Below are 27,811 nucleotides of genomic sequence, written 5' to 3' on the forward strand. Positions count from 1 at the left end.
ATCGCTCACTGTGATTGACTCAGCGCGGTATACTGTATGTAGCCGAAGCTACGGTACACTGGTATAGGATTCACGCACAGCCAGTGCCTTGAAAGATTATACATCTACCGGTAATACCTACTTACAATACCTTGGAGATTTATAAGAAAATACATTTACGGTATTTACGGTACCTTGCAGATGAATATGGCACAGACTTTCATAGATTACACTTACTTAATTACCTTTGGGATTTTTATGCTCGGCGTACATGGCGTTGCCTTGCTTCGCTTCGGAAGGGGGGTAGTCTTATACGGCGAGGTATAGCCCAAAACCTATGTTTTAACTTGAAAGTAGGGGGGTCGTCTTATACGCCCAGTCGTCTTATACGCCGGAAAATACGGTACTTCTAATTCTGAGAACTGTGAAACAGGTCACATGCTCCCTTGTCCTGTAAGAGCTGGGTAGTGTCACTGGCTGTAATAGATGGAATGATAAGGGAGAACGGGCAAGTATAGGGGGTCAGCCTTGGCTAAGACACTGTAATTTTTCCCTGCATGAACAAGGTAACATTAAGGGAGATTTACTAAAACTGGTGCATACCGAATCTGGTGTGGCTGTGCATGGTAACCAACCAGGCTCTAAGTTTTATTGTCAAAGCTTAATTGAACAATCTGAAGTCAGAAGCTGACTGGTTACTATGCACAGATGCACCAGATTCAGCATGCAACAATTTTAGTTACTTATCCCCATTGTTACATAGTTTGTCAGGTTGAAAAAAGACACAAGTCCATCTGGCTCAACCAATAAAAAACAAGAAACACACTCCTTCCATGACTATCCCACACTATGGAGCAGACAGGATGTCATTGTCCAAGTTTGAACCCACACTTTAAATTATAAGGTGTATGCCAGGGGGGAAAAAACATTTAGTACATCCCTACAATACAGATACATACTCATTTTGTCATTTGTATCGCTCTTAAAACAAGACTTTTTTTTTTTTTCTTCTGTAAATGTGTTTTTTCTGGCCAGACATACACATTGAAGTAGTCCGGTCATTAAAGAAATATCAGATTGTCATTGCTAAACTCCTAAAAACAATAGAGCTGGATCAAGTGTGCAACACAGAAAATTCGGAAATCTAACAACGTATAGACATGTGAAAAAGTAAGTGCACCCTCATGGACATTGCACTTTCATCAGGGTCTACAAATAAAAGTGATCTACTTGAAAATTTGCCTTTTCAATCATGTATTCAATAAAAATATCAGTAGATGAAAAAGGGCACTGTGGAAAAAGTAAGTAGACGCTAGACTCCTCTAGCAATTGTAGTCTTGCTCCAATGTCCTTTTTGGATAGCAAAGGCTGTTCCTGGCATACCTCTATGCAGGGTAAATTGGTGCCATCTCTTTCAGAATGTAGAATTGTAGAGGCATACACTTAACACCAACTTTTCAAAAGAGTTACCTGCCGATCCTTTAATGAAATTTTAGGGTTCTTGGATAAAAAGTCAACTCTGGGCTACATTTGCTGGGCTGGCCAGTCCTGGACAAGTTGCTTGAAATCTACTTCACTTGAAGGTTATTTTCCTTACAATAAAATAAATAATTTGGTGATCTTTTCACATCTTTTGTCAGATTCATAGGCATCCACAACCATCTTTTTGAAGGCCTTAGAGAGCCCTTTTTATCCTGGCATGATACATTCACACACATTAAAGAGAACACCTGACCCTAGATATTTAGGTTAAAAAAGGCAAGCTCCCTTAGCATACTCCCTTGGGAAGTTCTAATTATTGTCATGTATTCTGGAACACCTAAATCGAAATTTACGGTTTTTAAGTGGTGGTAATTTTGGGAGTGAAATTAAAGAAGTACAGCCAAAGATTGTTTGGCTGTATTTCTGTGGATCAAAGGAGTGCAGTTCATTCTGCACTCCTGTGACCTGTTTTCTGTAACAGAGCCGATCAAGGCTGGGGAAAGATTGCGACCATATGGTTGGGATCCACCCAGTAGCCTGGATCGGCACCTGGCTTAGCCTCTGTGAGCCTCAGTCAGCCGCTCCCACCCTCTCCACAGCCCAGCGCTCCAGTGAGCACAGGGGGGAAGGGGAGGCACACCAGACAGCGGTGACTGACAATCACTGGCTCTCTGCTCACGGAGCAATGAGAACCGAGCAATCAGCGGTATTTGATAGCTTGGGTTCTCAGTCTTAGAGTCCATGGGGGAACAATGCTGCATCCAATGCTGCATATTTATATTATATTATAATTATATTATACATGGCAAATCTGAGTTTTCAATCATTTAGTTTGGAAGAATTAATACACTACGTCAATTATATGTGTCATGTGTTTACCTACAGTGGGTACGGAAAGTATTCAGACCCCCTTAAATTTTTCACTCTTTGTTATATTGCAGCCATTTGCTAAAATCATTTAAGTTCATTCTTCTTCCTCATGAATGTACACATAGCACCCCATACTGACAGAAAAACACAGAATTGTTGACATTGTTGCAGATTTATTAAAAAAGAAAAACTGAAATATCACATGGTCCTAAGTATTCAGACCCTTTGCTGTGACACTCATATATTTAACTCAGGTGCTTTCCATTTCTTCTGATCATCCTTGAGATGGTTCTACACCTTCATTTGAGTCCAGCTGTGTTTGATTATACTGATTGGACTTGATTAGGAAAGCCACACACCTGTCTATATAAGACCTTCCAGATCACAATGCATGTCAGAGCAAATGAGAATCATGAGGTCAAAGGAACTGCCTGAAGAGTTCAGAGACAGAATTGTGGCAAGGCACAGATCTGGCCAAGGTTACAAAAAGATTTCTGCTGCACTTAAGGTTCCTAAGAGCACAGTGGCCTCCATAATCCTCAAATGGAAGACGTTTGGGACGACCAGAACCCTTCCTAGAGCTGGCCGTCCGGCCAAACTGAGCTATCGGGGGAGAAGAGCCTTGGTGAGAGAGGTAAAGAAGAACCCAAAGATCACTGTGGCTGAGCTCCAGAGATGCAGTCAGGAGATGGGAGAAAGTTTTAGAAAGTCAACCATCACTGCAGCCCTCCACCAGTCGGGGCTTTATGGCAGAGTGGCCCGACGGAAGCCTCTCCTCAGTGTAAGACACGTGAAAGCCCGCATGGAGTTTGCTAAAAAACACCTGAAGGACTCCAAGATGGTGAGAAATAAGATTCTCTGGTCTGATGAGACCAAAATAGAACTTTTTGGCCTTAATTCTAAGCGGTATGTGTGGAGAAAACCAGGCACTTCTCATCACCTGTCCAATACAATCCCAACAGTGAAGCATGGTGGTGGCAGCATCATGCTGTGGGGGTGTTTTTCAGCTGCAGGGACAGGACGACTGGTTGTAATCGAGGGAAAGATGAATGCGGCCAAGTACAGGGATATCCTGGACAAAAACCTTCTCCAGAGTGCTCTGGACCTCAGACTGGGCCGAAGGTTTACCTTCCAACAAGACAATGACCCTAAGCACACAGCTAAAATAACGAAGGAGTGGCTTCACAACAACTCCGTGACTGTTCTTGAATGGCCCAGCCAGAGCCCTGACTTAAACCCAATTGAGCATCTCTGGAGAGACCTAAAAATGGCTGTCCACCAACGTTTACCATCCAACCTGACAGAACTGGAGAGGATCTGCAAGGAAGAATGGCAGAGGATCCCCAAATCCAGGTGTGAAAGACTTGTTGCATCTTTCCCAAAAAGACTCCTGGCTGTATTAGATCAAAAGGGGGCTTCTACTAAATACTGAGCAAAGGGTCTGAATACTTAGGACCATGTGATATTTCAGTTTATCTTTTTTAATAAATCTGCAACAATGTCAACAATTCTGTGTTTTTCTGTCAGTATGGGGTGCTATGTGTACATTCATGAGGAAGAAGAATGAACTTAAATGATTTTAGCAAATGGCTGCAATATAACAAAGAGTGAAAAATTTAAGGGGGTCTGAATACTTTCTGTACCCACTGTATATCACCTCTATCTGCAGCCACTGTTTAAAAGAAGATCTAGTGTTTGCCTGTTCAAATATGTTGAACAAGGTTGACAATTTCCATGGAGAATATTTACTTTTTTTACATGACTGTTTATTCTGGGGCAGTGACTTAAATGGTACCAGTCTCTAATAATTAAGAATGGAAGCAACAAGGTCAACATATCAGGCATACAACTAGCATTTTAAGAAAAGCATGTGCATGATGTTGCAGTAACCTGGACAGACAGGGTTTCTCACTAATATACTAACAGATCAAAAAGCTTAAAGCAGAACTATACTCACCTTCAGTTCAGTGATGCAGTGTCCTGGAACTCCCCACCGGCTGCTGACATCTTTGAGCAGCTGGCTTCTGGGCATTGATCATCAGCCGCTTTCATTGCCCCAGGTCGACTGGCAATTGGGGCACCAGATGCCCATGGTGCAGAAAACTCGGCCCCCCTCCCACTCTACCTCTTCCTGGCCTCCTCCTGACCCCTATTCCAGGCTGAAGCTTCGCTCCAGGTACTTTCTAATCACCAGCTAAATTGGGGTTCCTAAGCTAGCCAGCAGGGGGCGGTTGGGGCAAGCTGGGACAGCTCGATCGGGGCTGGCCAGAGAAAAGTCTACAATGGGGCATAGGACAAGGGGTTTTGATCTCTAGGATGCCCTATAGTAAGGTTTTGCCACCGTCCCTGTGAAATCGTTGTGTTTTGGGTTTGGTGCCTCAAACCAAGGTTGTTGGGACTTTAAGGGCAAGAGTACACAAAGTAAAGTATCATAGAATAAAAATTGAACAGTTTATTTTCAAAAAAGTTTTACAAGGTATTTTCAAAAAATGTCTTGTCTATTACCTTGTAAAACTTTTTTGAAAATAAACTGTTCAATTTTTATTCTATGATACTTTACTTTGTTTTCTCTTGCCCTTAAAGTCCCAACAACCTTGGTTTGAGGCACCAAACCCAAAACACCCCAATGGGGCATAGAACCGGCCTCTGCTCAGACACAGTTTACACCATCCATGCTGGGGGGAGGCCTGCGCTCTGTCCTTGTCTTCAATCCGCACTTAGTAGGTCAGCGGCAGGGACTTTTTACTTCTCTTCACCAGGAATCCCTTAACCTTCTTAGCGGTATTCCTGAGTGTGGCTCGGGGTTAAATTTCAGAGCCAAAAGCGGTAACCCCGAGCCACACTCGGGGTACCGCCAGAACCATCGCTGGATCCTGTAAGCAGGGTTACTTACCTTGTCACCGGGATCCAGCGATGTATCCCGCCGGTGTCTAGCGGCGGATCTTCCTCCCTATCCTCTCCGTGCCCCGGCTTCCGTCTCCTGCGATGTAACGTTCGCAGGGGGGTGGAACCGGCGGCAAATTCAAATGTAAAACACACTAATCACACTGATACAATGCATAATAAAAAAAAAAAAATCACATTAGTTTGCCCCCCAGTGCCCTTTCCTGCAGTTTTACTGTACTTTTTACGTATATATATATATATATATATATATATATATATATATATATATACACATATATATATATATATATATATATATATATATATATATATATATATATATATATAAATACATACATACTTTAACTTATTTATAGTTTTTTATTATATTATAATTTATGATTTTGTGTTTCAAACTTTATCATACCTGAGATGTTATAAAGAAGAACGCACAGTAAAAAAAAAAATCATATGTAAATAGTTGGTTTAGGCTGCTCATTCTTAAGAATTACATGCAAAATAATGGTACCGCTTTCAGCACCTAAAATCCGAAAGAATCATACCGCCAGGGAGGTTAAGGCATGTCTGTGGCAGAAGCGGTGCAGCCTTTTTACAGGGCATCAGAGCGGCCCAGGGGACAATTGCCCCCCTGCCCCACTCCTCCTCTGTCAATATGATGTCACTCCCGTACATGCGCTGGAGTTCAGTCAGCTTTGGCATTGCCGAATTTCTACAGTGAGCTGCATGTTTGAAGCTCACTGTACAGAACAGACGACAAGTGGGCAACTTTAATAGAGAAGAGACAAAGCATGTCTCTTCTACATTAAAAATCTTGCTTGTTCGCCCATTTTTATTTTTTACGTAAAAGTTCCACTTTAAGAGGCCAGCATGCACCACAAACTCTTCAATTAGCTCTGATTGTTGGCTCACCAATTAGTGTGATGGCTCATGTCAGAGCGAAGGTGCTTCATGAATAGGAAGAAGGTGGAGAAGAATTTTATAAATAATGTTTCTCTAGAAGAGAATTTGTGCAGTAATTATAGACGGAGAGTGACATTCGTAATTTGAGATTATCCTCTTTTTAATAAACCGACACTACATTAAGTGCACTGGAATAAGTCGTTTATCTTATGTTACTATGTATTTAGGAATTATCATCTTTGTGGTTAAGCCAAATCTCTTTTTTTTTTTTTGCATAAAACCGTAGTACTCAAAGTTTTTAATGATGCATATTAAATCCCCCTTGAAAAAAAAAAAACTATACAGAAACCATAGACATTTACCGGCTTTGTGTTTTAAGCCAATAATAAATGAGAAATACTCAGTGGGAGAAAGTAAAGGAACATTTTTGTTATCTCTTTTTCCCTTCACTTCAAACAAGTCTCCCTAAATGCATGACTTTGGATCTGATGGTATCTGTTTACACACACCAACACAAGTGAAACCAAACTAGGAAAGAGATACGTAATTAGTCATTAATGAGTAACATCCAGATTTACTTACAGTACACCTTTTCAAATGTGTAGCGGCGTATTTCCATCCATGTATTCAATATTTCATGCCACTTTCTTAAGCTTTCTGTAAGGTCTGTGCACTGGAAACTTTAAAAGGAAAACTATATTCTTTTTAACCCTTTCGCTGCCAGGCCCTGTGCTCCACTTTTAACCACTTGCCGACCAGCGGCCGTACATATACAGCGGCAGGTCGGCTCTGTCCCGTGAAATGACGTACCCGTAAGTCGTTTCGCGGGGGCGCGCGCGCTCCCATTCACCACAGGGGAAGCCAATTTGTGGGTCCGGCGGCCGCAATTGCCGCCGGGCACCCCCGATCGCTCCCCGTGCAGACAGAATGGCGGTCTTCCGTTGTAAACAGACAGACCGCTGTTCTGTCAGTTATGAACACAGGGATCCTGTGTTCCTCATATTTAGGAACACAGGTCTCTGTGTTCATGTAGCAAGTCCATCCCGCCCACAGTTAGAAAGCACACCCTAGGGAAACATTTAACCCTTTGATCGCCCCTGGTGTTAACCCCTTCCCTGCCAGTGTCATTAGTACAGTAACAGTGCATATTTTTTAGCACCGATTACTGTAGTAATGTCACTTGTCCCCCAAAAGTGTCAAAAACGTCAGTTAGGTGTCCGATCTGTCTACCGTAATGTCGCAGTCCCGCTAAAAATCCCTGATCACCGCCATTACTAGTAAAAAAACAAAAATGAATATAAATAACACAAATATTTTCCCTAGTTTGTAAATGCAATTTTTGTTCAAACCAATCAATATACACTTATTGGGATTTTTTTTTTACAAAAAATATGTAGCAGATTGGAAATAATTTGATTTTTACATTTTTTTTTAAATTGGGATTGTTATATAGCAGAAAGTGAAATATATATATATATATATATATATATATATATATATATATATATGTGTGTGTGTGTGTGTTTTTTTTTTTTTTTTTTTAGAATTGTCACTCTTTTTTTTTGTTTATACCGCAAAAAATAAAAATCGCATAGGTGATCAAATACCACCAAAAGAAAGCTCTATTTGTGGGAAAAAAATTACATCAATTTTATCTTCAAGTTCAGAAGTGGTTAAAGCCTAGCAAACCTATAAAACAAATAGGTAGTACAGTGCCTGACCCCTCCACCCTCCTGTGCTTTAAAGCATAACTCCACTTTTGTTGAGAAAACAACATTCCCCTCTGGGTGATCTCTGTAGATTGCAAGGATTTTAAAAAATGTTGTTGCAGATTCCTACTTTGTTATTCTGAAGAAATCCCTGTGTGTTTGTCTGTATCCATGTGGGAAAGTGAATCTAATGGGAGTGTTTTTTTAATTATCACCCAGCTGTGCACCTGCAAGGCCCTAATGAGGAAATCTGCAGGGCCTGCATCCCTTTAGATGCGATTTCCTATTGGGAGTATCTCACCAAAAATTACATTTTTGTTGCAGGGGATGCCTGATATCTGAATTTTATCTTAAGGCGGACCTTGGGGAAAATTGGTGAGCCAATCACACAAGCAGGACATTATGTTTCTGGGGGGGCGTTCTGTACACATTCGGTGTATAGTACACCTCCAGGAAGCCAAATTGTACTGCATTTTCAAAAAATTGGCTGCAGATTGAAAAGGAAAGGTCATTTTGAATAACATTCAATTACAATACGACTTGTGTCGCAATTGTATACACTCTATTATTTTTTTCTTTATTTGTTATTTCTTTTTCCCCATGAAAAAAGTGAAGTTACCCTTTAAGCCACTATACATGAATCGAAAAGTCCATGGTGAACCGGCTGAATTTCGCTTCATGTATGGGCAAGGTGGTTGTACAGAAATGGATCTACAGATCAACCTCTGTAAAACCCCCCCTTTTGTATCTTGGCCGCTAGATCAGCGCTGCCGGCTACAGTCAGCAGCACTGATCACTGTATTCTGATGGTGGGGAAGTTTCCTTGCTGTCAAACTACAATAGATCAGTGGGGAGGAGTCCCCCACCCACATCGAGTGTTAGAATGAGGGAATCTAGTCCATTTTTTTTGGTCAAACCTCTGGTTGACTTACATATGGGCTGCTTTTCTATCTGTGGCCTTAACAGCCAATAGAAGGGTGCAACACCAGTTATTCGGTTGGTATTTTGCATTACAAAATGTACCCATCGTAGCCAGAGTGCCTAAACCAGGAAATAACTGAAAAGCATTGTAATTGGCGTCTAACTAAATGTACCACCAAAGGTGCGCTTTAAAGGTAGGTGGCAGCAATATATATATTATTCTTTGTAATGTTAAAAGGAAATTGCTGTTGAATTACTGCCTGCGCATTGGCAATTGACCAGCCATTATGAAACAGGAAATTTGTGAGATATAAATCAGGATCCGGTGATCTTATAGGAAGTTTCATTCCAAAAGGCAGACAATAAGGATTCTAGTAAATAGAACAACGCTCTGTTATATCTGTGCTGTGTTGTAGCAGCCTAACGAAATACATTAACCAGTAATCGTAACATTTCCTTTGCTTTTCACCTAGAACGTGTAAAATGCTATTGCTTCATCTGATGATTTTTTTTTTTTTTTTTAGGAATCGCATATACACCATAAGAAAATTGTTGAATCTCTAAAATTTGGAAACATTCACTTAAAGCAGTATTAAACCCAAAAGCAAACATTTATTATATTTCAGCTTACCAATTCTTACATGTGATGGCTGCCCAAGTTTTTTTCTTTTTTTTTAGGCTTTCTTTCTTTTATTTATACCTGGTGATCTTTCCAGCAAGTCTATTTTTCAACAGAATAAATTGTCCTACAGATTAGCAGTTAGAGGGTTGAGAACAAACATTTACCACTGATAGGGGTGCTTACAATGGTCAGAATTTATTTATTCATGCAAAACCTTTATCCAAATAGGAAAAAAAAAAATGTTTTGCTATAACTGCTTATAAAAGTGAAATTCTATGGGAATTTTTGGGTGCAACGAACTAGTAAAAACATGGTATTAGTTTTCAAAAAAATTACAAAAACACACATGTAAATATTGTAATTTTGCTTATGAAAACGTAAACTGTGTTGTTCCTTGACAGAATGTCTTGACCCTAAGCGGATAATTCACCCCCTGAAGAAGCCCAATGAGCGAAACATGTCAGGATTCACCAATACCATACCGCTATGAAAACAGGGGCTGTATGAATTGGGTCATAACTGTTTATGTTTTTATATGGACACACTATTTTAGCATATTGTTTAATAAATGTTAAATTTTTAGGAAAAATCTTTGTTTAACTAGTATGTTGCACCTAAAAAGTCCCATGGAATTTCTCTTTTTATTTTATATGTATTAAGGCCCCTTTCACACTAGAGGACCGTTGAGATCCGCCTGTCAGTTTTTCAGGTGGATCTGAACGGATGCCCCGTGCATCTCTATGGGGCATCGGATGTCAGCGGAGACATGTCCGCTGACATCCGGTCCGATCCGGTCTGTCAAATCTGGACGGATGTAAACCCTATTTTCCATCCGTCCAGCGGATGGGATTGGATGAGAACGGACAGGCGGTCCGTTCTCATCCGATTCCCCCATAGAGAACAGTGGGACCTGACAGCTCTGTCTCTGCACACAGCGCAGAGACAGAGCTGCCATCCGCCTGCTCAGCGGGGGATTGGCGGATCGATCCCCTGCTGAGATAAACGGAGTCCGCCGACGGACCGGAATGTGTGAAAAGGGCCTAAGGGATGGGGCGCTTTAGCCAAGCGACAATCCATCCACATTAATCCATATTTATGCCTATAAAATGTGAGCTGTAGTTTGGCTTCAATTTGTCAGTAAAACAGCTCACATATACATATTTTATATGTGTATTTAGCTCTTTGCATCAAGTTCTGCTTTAGGCTCCGTTCACCCTGCATCTTAGGATCCGTCTTGTGAGACCCAAAGTAGCAGGACATGTGAAATGCCATGTATCTCTATAAGAGCCCTTTCAACTGACACTACTGAAGTCGCTGCAACTTCAGAAAAGGGTCCTGCGCTACTTTGATGCGACTTTGATACTTTGATACGGCTTCAGTGTCAAAACCTTTATCCAAATAGGATAAAAAAAATGTTTTGCGGTAACTGCTAAAAAAAAAAAAAAGATAAAGTGTAGAGAACAAAAAGAGAAATTCAATAGGAATTTTTGGGTGCAACAAACTAGTAAAAACACGGTTTAAGTTTTTAAAAAAAAAATTACAAAAACACACATGTAAATATTGTAATTTTGTTTATGAAAACGTAAACTGTGTTGTTACTTGAAAGAATGTCTTGACCCTAAGCGGATAATTCATCCCCTGAAGAAGCCCAACGAGCGAAACATGTCAGGATTTACCAATACCATACCGCTATGAAAACAGGGACTACATGAATTGGGTCATAACGGTTTATGTTTATATGGACACACTATTTTAGCATATTGTTTAATAAATGTTGAACTAGTATGTTGCACCTAAAAAGTTCCATCGAATTCCTCTTTTTATTTTATATACATTAAGGGTTGGGGCGCTGTAGCTAAGCGACAATCCATCCATATTTATGCCTAAAAAATATGAGATGGTGTTTGGCTTTAATTTGTCAGTAAAACAGCTCACATATACATATCTTATATGTGTATTTAGCTCTTTGCCTCAAGTTCTGCTTTAGGCTCGGTTCAGACTCCTGCATCTTAGGATCCAGGTGGTGAGACCCAAAGTCGCAGGACCTGTGAAATGCCATGTATCTCTATGAGAGCCGTTTCAACTGACACTACTGAAGTCGCTGCAACTTCAGTAAAGGTTCCTGCACTGCTTTGATGCGACTTTGATACGGCTTCAGTGCTAGAGAGTGTAAAAGTCATATTAAAGTTGTATAGAATTTGGACTTCAAAGTCGCACTGAAAACCATGTAACTTTGGAGTCGGCTATTGTGAACTGAGTCTTAATGCATGTGCATAAGCAGTTTCTTTATACAGTATATACACAATATCAATCAATGGATACAAGGAAGAATTTAAATACCCATTTTAATATATTAGTTGATATAAAAAATACCTACCAGAAGAACCAGTTGCCAGGCTCACAGCCAGTGTCATCAGCTTGTTTCTGAGCCCGAATAGTAAGGTCAAAGTTGGATCCTGCATTTGGCCATGAGAAATAAAACATCCCTGAATTCAAAAACTTCCTTAGTGCTGTCACTCGTTCCTCCTCTTTGGTGTCTTCTTGAAGTGGGCAGAAGTCAATAGCTGTGATTTTGTAAACTTCAGCATCTAAAATTTTCCCCACAGAGGTGCATCCACTTACTAAGACAAGAAAGTGCAAATAAGAGTTCCCTAGAAGAAATAAAGACAAAAGTATGTAAGTAAAGGCAAAACACAAATCTTTTCCTATGGGCATGGAGAAACATGCAATCACTTTTTTAACTGTGGTCATACACTCTTATATTTCTCATATATGGTAAAATTGCTGCGCTAAAATTGTAAATAGAGTATATATATATATAAAAATATAAAACTTTTTAAACAGTAAATTAATACCAATCGCAGGAAAGCAGCTGACACAAAAAGACAGAAAACCTATATCTTCAATGAAATATTATGGAATGGTGTCGCGCTAGTCCATATCACACAAAAAAATATACTGGTAAAGGCTGATAAATAAGCGAGTCCCAAGTGTGCTGGCAGAGTACACATCCACTGCAAATATGGAGGAGTGTGAGGCAGGAAAGACCACCACCAAGCAATATAACAGGGTACTCTTACCAAATAGATAGACCCCACAGGGTCAAAACAAGCCCAAAGTATGCTGCTGACAGTGACAGGAAGGGACCGATCACATCCAGAAGCCTCCTCTCAATATCAATAGGCTGGGTTCCCCCAACGTCTCCTTTAGGCTCTCGGGAAATACAAACAAAGAATCCCCTCATGGTGCAGCATATCGACAATATTTTATTACTGTATTTTCTGGCGTATAAGACTACTTTTGAACCTCAAAAAAATCCCCCAAAAATGGGAGGTCGTCTTATACGCCGAGTATAATATCTCCAAGGTAACCTAAGTATAAGTATTACTGGTAGTAATGTAATAGGGGGGTCGTCTTATATGCCCAGTTGTCTTATATGCCGGAAAATACGGTACATATAGAATAGAAAGCAACTTACATTGTCATTGGCAAGCAGTAGCGGTTCGGTAGCGTGGGTATCCCACCGACAAAATGGCCGCCGCGTCCCTCGTCTGTGCATGCGTCTCGGCGCCAGCCAATTCTGACGCGTTTCGTCGTAGAATGACGTCGTCAGGGGCATTTCTCATGTTCAGACCCATGGCCTGAATGGGAGACATCTATTGATTTACCCCATTCACACTAAACAGTTTGGATGGACAAATCTCCAGTTGCTGGCTACTGTAATCCGCAGCGGATTACAGTAGCCAGCAGTGGTTGCAGCGGATTGGCTAGTCACTGATTGTTGACAGTTTTCTACCTGGCTCCTCTGATTTTCAGATCAAAGGGTGTAAAGTATATATGTGCCAACAGGGCCACTCATGGCTTGAATTTCATCCCATTTATCAGGAGCTGGCCAAAAATCTGTCCAGCAAATTTTCATACTTTAGTAACCAATTTGTTTTCTATATGGAGATTAGCATGAAAATCTCATAGTGTGTACTTGGCTTTAGGTAAAAAGAATACCCTCTTTGTGCTCTGATGAGTTGAATTAGAACATATGGTCAGTAGATGGTAATAAGAACATATGGTCAGTAGATGGTAATAAACTACATGTTTCTTAAATAAACTAAACCCTGCAATTAATCCTCTTGGAGGGGTCACAAGTAGGGATGCACCGAAATGAAATTCTTGGCCGAAGCCGAATAATAATGAAATGCTTGGCCCGAAGGCCGAATACCGAACGCGGTGTTTTGCATTTTTTCCATTTATTTTGCCAATTTTTTCACCAATACAATAATTAAATGGTAAAAATTAGCTTTTTACTATTTTGTGTTGCTTTTCAGATAAATAAATCAAATAACAAAAATACAATTTCAAAATATTTATTTAACACTGAACATTTTTGAACATTCCAGCAAATATTATACAAACAAAGCACAATATAACTTAAAATAAATAAATTAGTAAAAAAAAAAAAAAAAAAAAAAAATTCAGCCATCTTTGAAGCCCTTTTCTTGAATAGCCTACGTTAGGCCTATAACTGACTGCTGAAAGAATGTAACTCTGTATGTCTACAACAACAATGTGCATTGAATAGTGCAAAAACTGTGGATGAACCCAAAACAAATGAATAACTGTCCTAGACATAAGCCTACTTAGCCTACTTCTTCAGGAAAAGTGGCAGGTTCTTCTTTATGAAAAGTAGTTTCTCTGCTTTCTCACATGAAAGTCGGTTCCTCTTCTCATCGATGACATGAGATGCAGCACTAAACAGTCTCTCACTGTCGGTGCTTGTGCATGGAGCAGACAAGTACCTGCAGAAATCAGAATAGTTGAAAATTTTATTGCAGTTTTCTGACAGTTGCTCATTTCAAAACGAACAATGTCTCCCATACAAGTAGCCTACCTGCGTGCCATCTGCGCCAAGTCGGGAAAGCGGCCTTGATTGGTCCTCCAAAATTCGAGAGGGTTATTGCTCCTGGGGATGGGGACTTCTAAGAGATACCCATCTAACTGTTGAGCGGTTGAGCTTGTCCTCTGTCTTGCAAATGGGTTATTCTCTTGGAGGATCTCATCGAACATGTCAGACAGCGCGACTGTGCGCGGCTCATCTGTAGTACGAGCCCGTTTACTCTCTGCGCTGTTTTCATCTCCTGCGCTGTGCATCACCTGACCGTCTCCATCACCTAGCGGCTTTCCCAAATCCAACTCGGCCTGGATCATTTCTCGTGTGCGCATCTTTTTCCCCACATCCAAGTAATGATCTTTATATCGTGGATCAAGCACAGTCGCGATGCAGTACAGGGGTTCTGAGTCCGCCTGACTAAATCGTGTGCTGACAGCTTCTAAGAGCGCACTTTTAGTTGTTTTCACTCCGTGGTCTGTTTCAGCCTCTTTGTTTAAAAGACGCTTTAATGCTGCAAGTAAGGGTATGACGTCTGCCACAGATGCATCAGATGAGCTTATCTCTTTTGTTATCTGCTCAAAGGGGGCGAGAAGAGAGAGAACGTTCTCGATTAACACCCACTGGTGTGCGGTGAATGTCGCGGGCAGGTCATGACCTGCTATGTATGTAGCCAAGACTCGCTTTTGCGCAAAAAGGCTTTCCAGCATATAATATGTACTGTTCCACCTTGTGCTCACATCTTGTTGGAAACGTTTTTGTGGCATTTCGAACTGTTCTTGGATAGATTGTAGGCGCGCATAGGCAAGCGGTGAATGTTTAAAATGGCCAACAATTTTCCTGCCTATCGCTATCACATCTGCTATACTGCGCTGACTCAACAATCCCTCGTTGACCGCCAGTTGAATTGTGTGTGCCATACACCGTATGCCTTTCAGATTGCCATCTTCCATGGCTTTAGCCATATTTCTTGCGTTGTCACTGACTACCGGATGCACTTTAGATCGGTCGATACGCCAAGTGTCAAACATGTTGGCGAACGCCTCGGGTATGGCTACAGCTGTATGGGACCCTCTAAACTCTTGTGAGTGAAGCACAATCTTTTGTAGCTTGAAATCTGTGTCGATCCACTGCGCAGTTAAACTCAGCATACTAGTGGGGCTCACATCCGAGCTCCAAATATCAGTCGTGAAGCTGCGGGCTGCAATATCTGTGGCCAAAAGCTCATGGACGTTAGTTGAAACGACGTTATACATCTCAGGTAAGCACACGTCTGAGAAATGCCGTCTACTAGGGATGGTGTAACGGGGCTCAATATGGTCTATAAGCCGGCGAAATCCAACATCCTCTACAACAGAGAATGGTTGATCATCCAATGCGATGAATTCCATTATCCTTTTAGTAATACCTTTAGCTTGGCTCTGTCATTGGCAAACTTTTTTGCCTTTTCTAAGAAGTCAGCCACAGATGGAGTGGGTGTCCTAGGACTGGGAGCTACTTTTCTTTTCGCTGCTGCTGTTGCCGTAGCCGCCGCCGTGTCTTTCTCGTTCTCTGCATGATGTTCGGGTGTCTTGATTTTAAGTGATAAATTAAACTTGAAGTGCTGTACGTTTTTGCAGATGCACCCCCTCTGGACAATTCAGCAGAACAATGTCTGCAAACGGCCGTTTTTGCCTCTTTCTCTGACACTTTAAAGTGCTTCCACACTGCTGACATGTTTGCTGCATAAAGCACGTGCCTCTCACTCTACGCGGGTTATTTGATTGCGTCCAGGGGTCAAGTCCTGGAAAATAAAGTGTGGGAACTCACCCAAGATTACCACACCCAACCTCAAAAATAAAAAAAAGTGTGTGTTCGTGTATACCGTATATACCTCTCTGTCTCTCATGTCTCTCTCTCATGTCTCTCTCCTCTCGTGTCTCTCTCTCTTGTCCTGGTATGTCTCTCTCTTGTCCTCTCATGTCTCTCTCTCTCTCTCTTGTCCTCTCACTCTCTCTCTCTCTTGTCCTCTCACTCTCTCTCTCTTGTCCTCTCACTCTCTCTCTCTTGTCCTCTCATGTCTCTCTCTCTTGTCCTCTCACTCTCTCTCTCTCTTGTCCTCTCATGTCTCTCTCTCTCTCTTGTCCTCTCACTCTCTCTCTCTCTTGTCCTCTCACTCTCTCTCTCTTGTCCTCTCACTCTCTCTCTCTTGTCCTCTCATGTCTCTCTCTCTCGTCCTCTCACTCTCTCTCTTGTCCTCTCATGTCTCTCTCTCTCTCTCTTGTCCTCTCATGTCTCTCTCTCTCTTGTCCTCTCACTCTCTCTCTCTTGTCCTCTCATGTCTTTCTCTCTCTCTCTTGTCCTCTCATGTCTCTCTCTCTCTTGTCCTCTCATGTCTCTCTCTCTTGTCCTCTCATGTCTCTCTTGTCCTCTCATGTCTCTCTCTCTCTCTCTCTCTTGTCCTCTCACTCTCTCTCTTGTCCTCTCATGTCTCTCTCTCTCTTGTCCTCTCACTCTCTTGTCCTCTCATGTCTCTCTCTCTCTCTTGTCCTCTCACTCTCTCTCTCTTGTCCTCTCATGTCTCTCTCTCTCTTGTCCTCTCATGTCTCTCTCTCTTGTCCTCTCTCTCTTGTCCTCTCATGTCTCTCTCTCTCTCTTGTCCTCTCTCTCTCTCGTCCTCTCATGTCTCTCTCTCTCTCTCTCTCTTGTCCTCTCACTCTCTCTCTTGTCCTCTCACTCTCTCTCTTGTCCTCTCGTGTCTCTCTCTCTTGTCCTCTCGTGTCTCTCTCTCTTGTCCTCTCGTGTCTCTGTCCTCTCATGTCTCTCCTTACCTCCCTCCCTCCCATCTGCAGAGTCGATGTTTGCTGTATGGCTCCTGTGCCCTGTCACAGGCGGAGGCGGAGTACATTTGGTATCACTCCGCCTGTGACAGAAGCCGGCGCTATACAGGAAGCATCCGCTCTGCTTCTTGTAGTGCCTCCGGCTATGTTTACAGTGATGCTCGGGGATGGCGGGTCGCCGGTCGGGGACCCGCAATCTGGGCTTACCGACCCACCATCCGCATCATTAAAAACGTCATTGTTCGGCAAAATTTATTCGGCCTATTTACTAATTTCGGTTGCCGAACATTCAGTGCATTGCTAGTCACAAGGACACTAGAAACCATACAAATAGAAGGCATTTGGCTTATTTGTTCCCACTGCTTGTAAAGTATCTCACAAAAGTGAGTACACCCATCACATTTTTGTAAATATTTTATTATATCTTTTTATGGGACAACACTGAAGAAATGACACTTTGCTACAATGTAAAGTAGTGAGTGTACAGCTTGTATAACAGTGTAAATTTGCTGCCCCTCAAAATAACTCAACACACAGTTATTATTATCTAAACAACTGGCAACAAAAGTGAGTACACCCCTAAGTGAAAATGTCCACATTTGGACCAAAGTGTCAATATTTTGTGTGGCCATTATTTTCCAGCACTTCCTTAACCTCTTGGGCATGGAGTTCCCCAGAGCTTCACAGGTTGCCACTGGAGTCCTCTTCCACTCCTCCATGACGACATCACGGAGCTGGTGGATGTTAGAGACCTTGCGCTCTTCCACCTTCTGTTTGAGGATGCCCCACAGATGCTCAATAGGGTTTAGGTCTGGAGACATGCTTGGCCAGTCCATCACCTTTACCCTCAGCTTCTTTAGCAAGGCAGTGGTCATCTTGGAGGTGGGTTTGAGGTCGTTATGTTGGAATACTGCCCGGCGGCCCTGTCTCCAAAGGGAGGGGATCATGCTCTGCTTCAGTATTTCCCAGGCATTCATGGTTCCCTCAATGAACTGTAGCTCCCCAGTGGCACCAGCACTCATGCAGCCCCAGATCATGACACTCCCACCATGCTTGACTGTAGGCAAGACACACTTGTCTTTGTGCTCCTCATCTGGTTGCCGCCACACACGCTTGACACCATCTGAACCAAATAAGTTTATCTTGGTCTCATCAGACTACAGGACATGGTTCCAGTAATCAATGCCCTTAGTGTGCTTGTCTTCAGTAAAAGGTTTTCAGGCTTTCTTGTGCATCATCTTTAGAATAGGCTTCCTTCTGGGACGACAGCCATGCAGACCAATTTGATGCAGTGTGTGGTGTATGGTCTGAGCACTGACAGGCTGACCCCCCCCCCACCCCTTCAACCTCCACAGCAATGCTGGCAGCACTTATACGTCTATTTCCCCAAGACAATCTCTGAATAGAATGCTGAGCGCGTGCACTCAACGTCTTTGGTTGACCATGGTGAGGCCTGTTCTGAGTGGAACCTGTCCTGTTAAACCGTTGTATGGTCTTAGCCACCATGCTGCAGCTCAGTTTCAGATTCTTGGCAATCTTTTTATAGCCTTGGCTATCCTATGTAGATCAACATTTCTTTTTTTTTTTCAGATCCTCAGAGAGTTTTTTGCCATGAGATGCCATGTTGAACTTCCAGTGACCAGTATGAGAGAGGGAGAGCAATAACACAGAATTTAACACACCTGCTCCCCATTCACACCTGAGACCTTGTAATACTAATGGGTCACATGACACCGGGGAGGGAAAATGGCTAATTGGGCCCAATATGGATATTTTCACTTAGGGGTGTACTCACTTTTGTTGCCAGTGGTTTAGACATTAGTGGCTGTGTGTTGGGTTATTTTGAGAGAACAGCAAATTTACACTGTTATACAAGCTGTACACTCACTACTTTACATTGTAGCAAAGTATAATTTCTTCAGTGTTGTCACATGAAAAGATATAATAAAATATTTGCAAAATGTGAGGGGTGTACTCACTTTTGTGAGATACTGTGTATCATGGAATCTTGCATGAAATTATTGCCAGAACTTCTTATGCTAAATCACGATATAGTACAGATTGGTTAACATCCAAAGACTTTTTCTTGACATGTATATTTAAACCACGCTTTCACATGTGCAGATGTACATAATCCTATATTTTCTACATATATTATATCGTTTTTGTTTTTTGTTTTTTTTTCGTTTTTTTCTGACTGCTACAAAAGAAAACATGGCTTCAAACTCCACTCTTCCATCCCGGTCAAGACTGGGACAAGGCCGGGCCGAGACAACCTGCCTCTGCTCTGGCGGATCACAATATTCTTGCAAAAGACGTCACCTCATTAAAACGCATTGGGGTTGATTTACTAATGGTAAATATACTTTGCACTTCAGAAGTGTAGTTGCTCCAAAGCTTAGTAAATGAGGGGGAGCTCTGCTGACTTCCACCATCCAATCATGTGTAAGCAAAAATTCATTTTTTTTTTTTTTTTTGTCTTTTTGTTTTTTATTATTATTATTTCCCTGCAAGTGATTGGGTATTCTTTGCAAAGTGAAACTTCACCTCAATTAGTAAGCTCTGGAGCAATTTTACCTGCAAAGTGCTCAGTCTATTTGCCTTTAGTAAATCAATACCACTAATTCCAAACATGTTTGCTAAGCTTCCCCGCCTGTAGTCACACCTCTGGTGTGTTTTGCCCTGATTAGGCTTAATAGTCTACTTTCATTTTGCCACTGTGCAAATCAGTTTCTTCCTAGTCTTTCCCCATTGACATCACACAGAATGCTCTGTTCCTGGTGGAATCCCACCTCCAGCATACACATTGGTCTTGCCCTGGTGTCCCTTCTCCAGCACGCACTCTTCAATCTACAGTCCCACCACACACTTTGCATACTGAACACCGCCCACACTAATGCCCCGTACACACGCGTCGATAGTTGGCCGATCGGCCGATTTTCGGCTTGTTAGTATGATGCTTTCGACAACCGACTCCGACTTTTCGGCCGAATAAAATCTGGTGTGCAGACTATAAAATTTTTGTTGGCCGTCAACACCACGGCCGATTTTCGGTCAGTCAGTACAGATTTCGGCAGACAAAAATCAGATGAGCAAGACTGGGCATGCTCAGAGAAGAAAAAATACACGGAAAGTAAACCAGCACATGACATCACTTCTGAAGTTGGTTTTTGTTGGCTGAGAAAATTTGTGTGCAGTCTAGGCACATTCCAACCAACAAAACACAACCTGGACAAAAGACGGCCGATCGGTCGGCCGATAATCGTTGCGTGTGTACGAGGCTTGAGATCATACACACATGGCTTGACATACTAAAAGGCAAACAGGCTGTTTTTGCAATGGAATTTTCACTTGGCAAGGTCATTTCCCCTTTGCTTAGTGAATGTGGTAAAAATTAATTTTGCAAAGAAAACTTAAATCTCATGAAAAAATAAAATACATAAAAAGGATATATATATCTATATATATATGTATATATATATATATATATATACACACAGTGGGTACGGAAAGTATTCAGACCCCCTTCCTCCTCTCCTGCACTTCAGACTCTTTGCTATATTGCAGCCATTTGCTAAAATCATTTAGGTTCATTCTTCTTCCTCATGAATGTACACATAGCACCCCATACTGACAGAAAAACACAGAATTGTTGACATTGTTGCAGATTTATTAAAAAAGAAAAACTGAAATATCACATGGTCCTAAGTATTCAGACCCTTTGCTGTGACACTCATATATTTAACTCAGGTGCTTTCCATTTCTTCTGATCATCCTTGAGATGGTTCTACACCTTCATTTGAGTCCAGCTGTGTTTGATTATACTGATTGGACTTGATTAGGAAAGCCACACACCTGTCTATATAAGACCTTCCAGATCACAATGCATGTCAGAGCAAATGAGAATCATGAGGTCAAAGGAACTGCCTGAAGAGCTCAGAGACAGAATTGTGACAAGGCACAGATCTGGCCAAGGTTGCAAAAAGATTTCTGCTGCACTTAAGGTTCCTAAGAGCACAGTGGCCTCCATAATCCTCAAATGGAAGACGTTTGGGACGACCAGAACCCTTCCTAGAGCTGGCCGTCCGGCCAAACTGAGCTATCGGGGGAGAAGAGCCTTGGTGAGAGAGGTAAAGAAGAACCCAAAGATCACTGTGGCTGAGCTCCAGAGATGCAGTCAGGAGATGGGAGAAAGTTGTAGAAAGTCAACCATCACTGCAGCCCTCCACCAGTCGGGGCTTTATGGCAGAGTGGCCCGACGGAAGCCTCTCCTCAGTGTAAGACACATGAAAGCCCGCATGGAGTTTGCTAAAAAACACCTGAAGGACTCCAAGATGGTGAGAAATAAGATTCTCTGGTCTGATGAGACCAAAATAGAACTTTTTGGCCTTAATTCTAAGCGGTATGTGTGGAGAAAACCAGGCACTGCTCATCACCTGTCCAATACAGTTCCAACAGTGAAGCATGGTGGTGGCAGCATCATGCTGTGGGGGTGTTTTTCCGCTGCAGGGACAGGACGACTGGTTGCAATCGAGGGAAAGATGAATGCAGCCAAGTACAGGGAAATCCTGGACAAAAACCTTCTCCAGAGTGCTCTGGACCTCAGACTGGGCCGAAGGTTTACCTTCCAACAAGACAATGACCCTAAGCACACAGCTAAAATAACGAAGGAGTGGCTTCACAACAACTCCGTGACTGTTCTTGAATGGCCCAGCCAGAGCCCTGACTTAAACCCAATTGAGCATCTCTGGAGAGACCTAAAAATGGCTGTCCACCAACGTTTACCATCCAACCTGACAGAACTGCAGAGGATCTGCAAGGAGGAATGGCAGAGGATCCCCAAATCCAGGTGTGAAAGACTTGTTGCATCTTTCCCAAAAAGACTCCTGGCTGTATTAGATCAAAAGGGGGCTTCTACTAAATACAGAGCAAAGGGTCTGAATACTTAGGACCATGTGATATTTCAGTTTTTCTTTTTTAATAAATCTGCAACAATGTCAACAATTCTGTGTTTTTCTGTCAGTATGGGGTGCTATGTGTACATTCACGAGGAAGAAGAATGAACCTAAATGATTTTAGCAAATGGCTGCAATATAACAAAGAGTGAAAAATTTAAGGGGGTCTGAATACTTTCCGTACCCACTGTATATATATATATATATATATATATATATATATATATATATATTATTTTTTTCCTTACTTGCACATGATTGTGTGATGGAATTCAGCAGAACTTTATGCCATTTACTAATCCCTTGCAAAGTGAAAATGATTCTGCAGCCTCTTCCCTCACTGCAGAAGTAAATTGTCTCTTAAATTGTATTTCCCATTGTGTAGTCCAGGATTGTATTCGTTAGGACACAGATTGGTCTCTCATCCTGCCCCCTAGTTTTCCCAGCAGCAGTAAAATGCCCCTCCAGTACACGGAGCGTTTTAGCCAGTTTTACACCAGCAAATCATGCACATTAACCCTTCAGTGACCATTCTGCAGTGCATGTTCATTATGATCTCAGTGATCAGACATCAATGAAGAAGCATTTAAAACCTCAGTCCCCCAGAGTTTTTTAGTGTTGGCCACCTAGTGACCTGTTTGTAGTGTATGTGATTTGCTTTATGAGCAATGCCCAGCCCCAACTCCGGTGTGTTAAACCCTCAGTGCCCACTTTTCTGCACATATGTGATAACCCCTCAATACCCAGTCCTCAGATCATATTGTTATCTCTTCCTTTAACCTCCTTCCTTTGTACCCAGTGCATGTGTAATAACTCCTCTGGGCCCTTTGCACCCAGTCTCCAGCACGTGTCACAAACCCTTACATTTATTCAGTGAACTATGACAAATATCAAATATCAAATCACATGCAAATCGACTAATCTAGTGAGAATTTCAGCAGCACTGCCCCCATTTCTTTTTTAAAAGATTACTGACAAAAAAAAAACCTTGCCCCGCTGCCCACATCGCCCACTACCTAAACCATTCATGTACTCCACAATCTCAATCGTAGACACTTATATGTAGATACTGCCCACTGTCATACCCTCAATACTACTCTCCTGCTCATACGGCCTGTTATCATACCTTCTGCACACCTCCTACAAATACTGCTCCCTGCGATACCCTCTGCACTCTTCTCCTGCATACACTGGCTGCCCTCCGTCATACCCACCACACTCCTTTTCTGCACACACTACCCTCCATCATACCCACCACACTCCTCTCTTAAACACACTGCCATCTGTCACACCCACCATACTCCTCTCCTGCATATACTGCCACCTGTCATACCCACCAAACACACTCCTCTCCTGCACACACTGCCCTATGTCATACCCACCACACTCCTTTCCCGTATATATTGCAACTTGTCATATCCACCACACTCCTCTCCTGCACACATTGCCCTCTGTCCTTCCCACCACTCTCCTCTGCTGCACACACTGCCCTCCGTCATAGCCACCACACTCCTCTCCTGCACACATTGCCCTCTGTCCTTCCCACCACTCTCCTCTGCTGCACACACTGCCCTCCGTCATAGCCACTACACTCCTCTCCTGCACACACTGCCCTCTGTCATACTCACTGCATTCCTCTCCTGCACACACTGCTCTCTGTCATAGCCATCACACTCCTCTCCTGCACACACTGCTCTCTGTCATAGCCATCACACTCCTCTCCTGCACACACTGCTCTCTGTCATAGCCATCACACTCCTCTCCTGCACACACTGCCCTCTGTCATACTCACCGCATTCCTCTCCAGCACACACTGCTCTCTGTCATAGCCACCACACTCCTCTCCTGCACACACTGCCCTCTGTCATACTCACCACATTCCTCTCCTGCACACACTGCTCTCTGTTATAGCCATCACACTCCTCTCCTGCACACACTGCCCTCTGTCATACTCACCGCATTCCTCTCCTGCACACACTGCTCTCTGTCATAGCCACCACACTCCTCTCCTGCACACACTGCCCTCTGTCATACTCACCGCATTCCTCTCCTGCACACACTGCTCTCTGTCATACTCACCACACTCCTCTCCTGCACACACTGCCCTCTGTCATACTCACCGCATTCCTCTCCTGCACACACTGCTCTCTGTTATAGCCATCACACTCCTCTCCTGCACACACTGCCCTCCGTCATAGCCACCACACTCCTCTCCTGCACACACTGCCCTCCGTCATACCCACCACACTCCTTTCCTGCACACACTGCTCTCTGTCATACTCACCGCATTCCTCTCCTGCACACACTGCTCTCTGTTATAGCCATCACACTCCTCTCCTGCACACACTGCCCTCCGTCATAGCCACCACACTCCTCTCCTGCACACACTGCTCTCTGTCATAGCCATCACACTCCTCTCCTGCACACACTGCCCTCTGTCATACTCACCGCATTCCTCTCCTGCACACACTGATCTCTGTTATAGCCATCACACTCCTCTCCTGCACACACTGCCCTCCGTCATAGCCACCACACTCCTCTCCTGTACACACTGCTCTCTGTCATACTCACCACATTCCTCTCCTGCACACACTGCTCTCTGTCATACTCACCACATTCCTCTCCTGCACACACTGCTCTCTGTTATAGCCATCACACTCCTCTCCTGCACACACTGCTCTCTGTCATACTCACCGCATTCCTCTCCTGCACACACTGCTCTCTGTCATACTCACCACATTCCTCTCCTGCACACACTGCTCTCTGTCATACTCACCACATTCCTCTCCTGCACACACTGCTCTCTGTTATAGCCATCACACTCCTCTCCTGCACACACTGCTCTCTGTCATACTCACCACATTCCTCTCCTGCACACACTGCTCTCTGTCATACTCACCACATTCCTCTCCTGCACACACTGCTCTCTGTCATAGCCACCACACTCCTCTCCTGCACACACTGCCCTCTGTCATACTCACCACATTCCTCTTCTGCACACACTGCTCTCTGTCATACTCACCGCATTCCTCTCCTGCACACACTCCTCTCTGTCATAGCCATCACACTCCTCTCCTGCACACACTGCTCTCTGTCATAGCCATCACACTCCTCTCCTGCACACACTGCTCTCTGTTATAGCCATCACACTCCTCTCCTGCACACACTGCTCTCTGTCATACTCACCGCATTCCTCTCCTGCACACACTGCTCTCTGTCATAGCCATCACACTCCTCTCCTGCACACACTGCTCTCTGTTATAGCCATCACACTCCTTTCCTGCACACACTGCCCTCTGTCATACTCACCGCATTCCTCTCCTGCACACACTGCTCTCTGTCATAGCCATCACACTCCTCTCCTGCACACACTGCTCTCTGTTATAGCCATCACACTCCTCTCCTGCACACACTGCCCTCTGTCATAGCCACCACACTCCTCTCCTGTACACACTGCTCTCTGTCATACTCACCGCATTCCTCTCCTGCACACACTGCTCTCTGTCATAGCCATCACACTCCTCTCCTGCACACACTGCTCTCTGTCATACTCACCGCATTCCTCTCCTGCACACACTGCTCTCTGTCATAGCCATCACACTCCTCTCCTGCACACACTGCTCTCTGTTATAGCCATCACACTCCTCTCCTGCACACACTGCCCTCTGTCATAGCCACCACACTCCTCTCCTGTACACACTGCTCTCTGTCATACTCACCGCATTCCTCTCCTGCACACACTGCTCTCTGTTATAGCCATCACACTCCTCTCCTGCACACACTGCCCTCCGTCATAGCCACCACACTCCTCTCCTGTACACACTGCTCTCTGTCATACTCACCGCATTCCTCTCCTGCACACACTGCTCTCTGTCATACTCACCGCATTCCTCTCCTGCACACACTGCTCTCTGTCATACTCACCGCATTCCTCTCCTGCACACACTGCTCTCTGTCATACTCACCGCATTCCTCTCCTGCACACACTGCTCTCAGTCATAGCCATCACACTCCTCTCCTGCACACACTGCCCTCTGTCATACTCACCGCATTCCTCTCCTGCACACACTGCTCTCTGTCATACCCACCACACACCCCTCCCTGCACACACTGCCCTCCTTCAAACCCCACACTCCTCTCCTGCACACAGTGCCCTCTGTCATACCCTCCACACTCCTCTCCTGCATATACTGCCACCTGTCATAACCTCCACAATCTTCTCCTGCATAATTTCCCTATTTCATACTCACACTCCTCTCCTGTACACAGCACATACTTGTCCGCTGCCCCCCCCCCCCCCTCTTCTCTCCTGTACCTACTGCCTGGACTCATACCCTAGCTACTACTTTCCTGCACATACTGCTCACTCACTTTGTACTCCTCTCCTGCTTATATTGCCTCTAAGACACCACTTCGACATGCTTTATTATATTCTCAGCCTTCCCTATTCTGAAATCTTTTTGCTTTTTTGTTCTAATTTGGTTATTATGTCTAGTAAAGGCTTCTTACAATTTTCTAACCCACTTTCCATCCTCTCCATCACAAATTGTATACATGGACCTACATTCCAGGATCTTCTTGTTCAACTACCGACTGTCAAAACAAATGCTTTGGTTGGATTTTTGTGTATATATATGAATCACTAGTTCTAGTGGTTTATTGCAGCCTTATGAAAGATGGCCTATGGCCCTGGTGTCACATTTGTGTCTAACCAAAGAATCTCTCAATAAAATAAAAACGTTTTAAACATGTTGATCTCATTTTAAAAGTTTTTTTTTTAATGAAAGCTGCAGATTTAAAACAAAGATTATCTTGTGATCCTGCCATTTAGGGCTTTATTCGGGCACTTCCTGTTATGAGATCAAAATGGTCTCTCCGTTAAACTTCTATGTTCTCATCCGGTCACATAAGCCCTGGTAGAGACTACAAGTGGCAGTGCCAACACATATTGCACAGAAAGCCAGTCTACAAAAATGATGTGCAGTTAACATTAAAGCAAGTGCATGTAGATTGGAAGTAGCTAAAATAGCCTGGAGAAGGTTAGTAGTGCTGATATGCAAAATACTGATTAAAAGAAAGAAAAAAAAAAAAAAAGTTGAAAAAAGTATTTAATGGGAAAAAAAAAAACTCAGCAAATTTTTATGATGCATTGTGCTCTAAAAAATCACTTGTAATCTAGCTAGGGTTTAAATTATTTTACACATTTTTTGTTTCATAAAGTTTTTAAACTACTTTAAAATTTTAATACATTTGCTTTTTGCTTAAAAAATAAAGATCAATCTTTCATTTTAATTTATGTTAATGCAGACCTCAAGTTTTTGAGTTGGCGCAAAATAATAAAAGGAAGAAAGTCATCCAAAGTTCCTGACAAGTTGACTTTACCTGTACAGACAGTATAGACTACAATGGAAGCTAAAACTTGACAAACCGGTTTATTAAAGCTTCTTGGAAAGTACTGCTTTTTCCTTAAGTCTTTCATGACATTTATAAACCTAAACTATTTACTTACATTCATTATAGATGTACTTTTTTCAGACAAAACCTTAGAAATACCCTTTAACACTTAAAGGGCATCCATCCAAAACAGCATAATAGGTTGGCTGAATAACCTGCCAGAGATTTTCAATGACTCCACAAGCAGAAGTTTTTTATCTCCACCACACTGCCAGCTTAAAAGATCCCTGCACTGTTTCTGATATTAAAACGCATCTAGCTTCCTATATACGCATCTTTTCGATTTTATGTGACACTGCGTCAAATTGATT

The 27,811-nt window shown here is 42.9% G+C and overlaps 1 protein-coding gene across 1 annotated transcript in view; it reads right to left on the reverse strand.

Annotated features, from left to right (window-relative positions):
* Nucleotides 1–27,811, reverse strand: part of SYNJ2 (synaptojanin 2) — a 251,838-nt gene that overhangs the window by 145,442 nt on the left and 78,585 nt on the right. The window contains exon 3 of the mRNA XM_082249743.1: nt 11,768–12,041. Coding sequence (XP_082105869.1) covers nt 11,768–12,041 — 274 coding nt within the window. The remainder of the gene's footprint in view (nt 1–11,767; nt 12,042–27,811) is intronic.

Source organism: Pelophylax lessonae, assembly GCF_965119305.1.
Source record: "Pelophylax lessonae genome assembly, chromosome: 3".
NCBI lineage: Eukaryota > Metazoa > Chordata > Amphibia > Anura > Ranidae > Pelophylax > Pelophylax lessonae.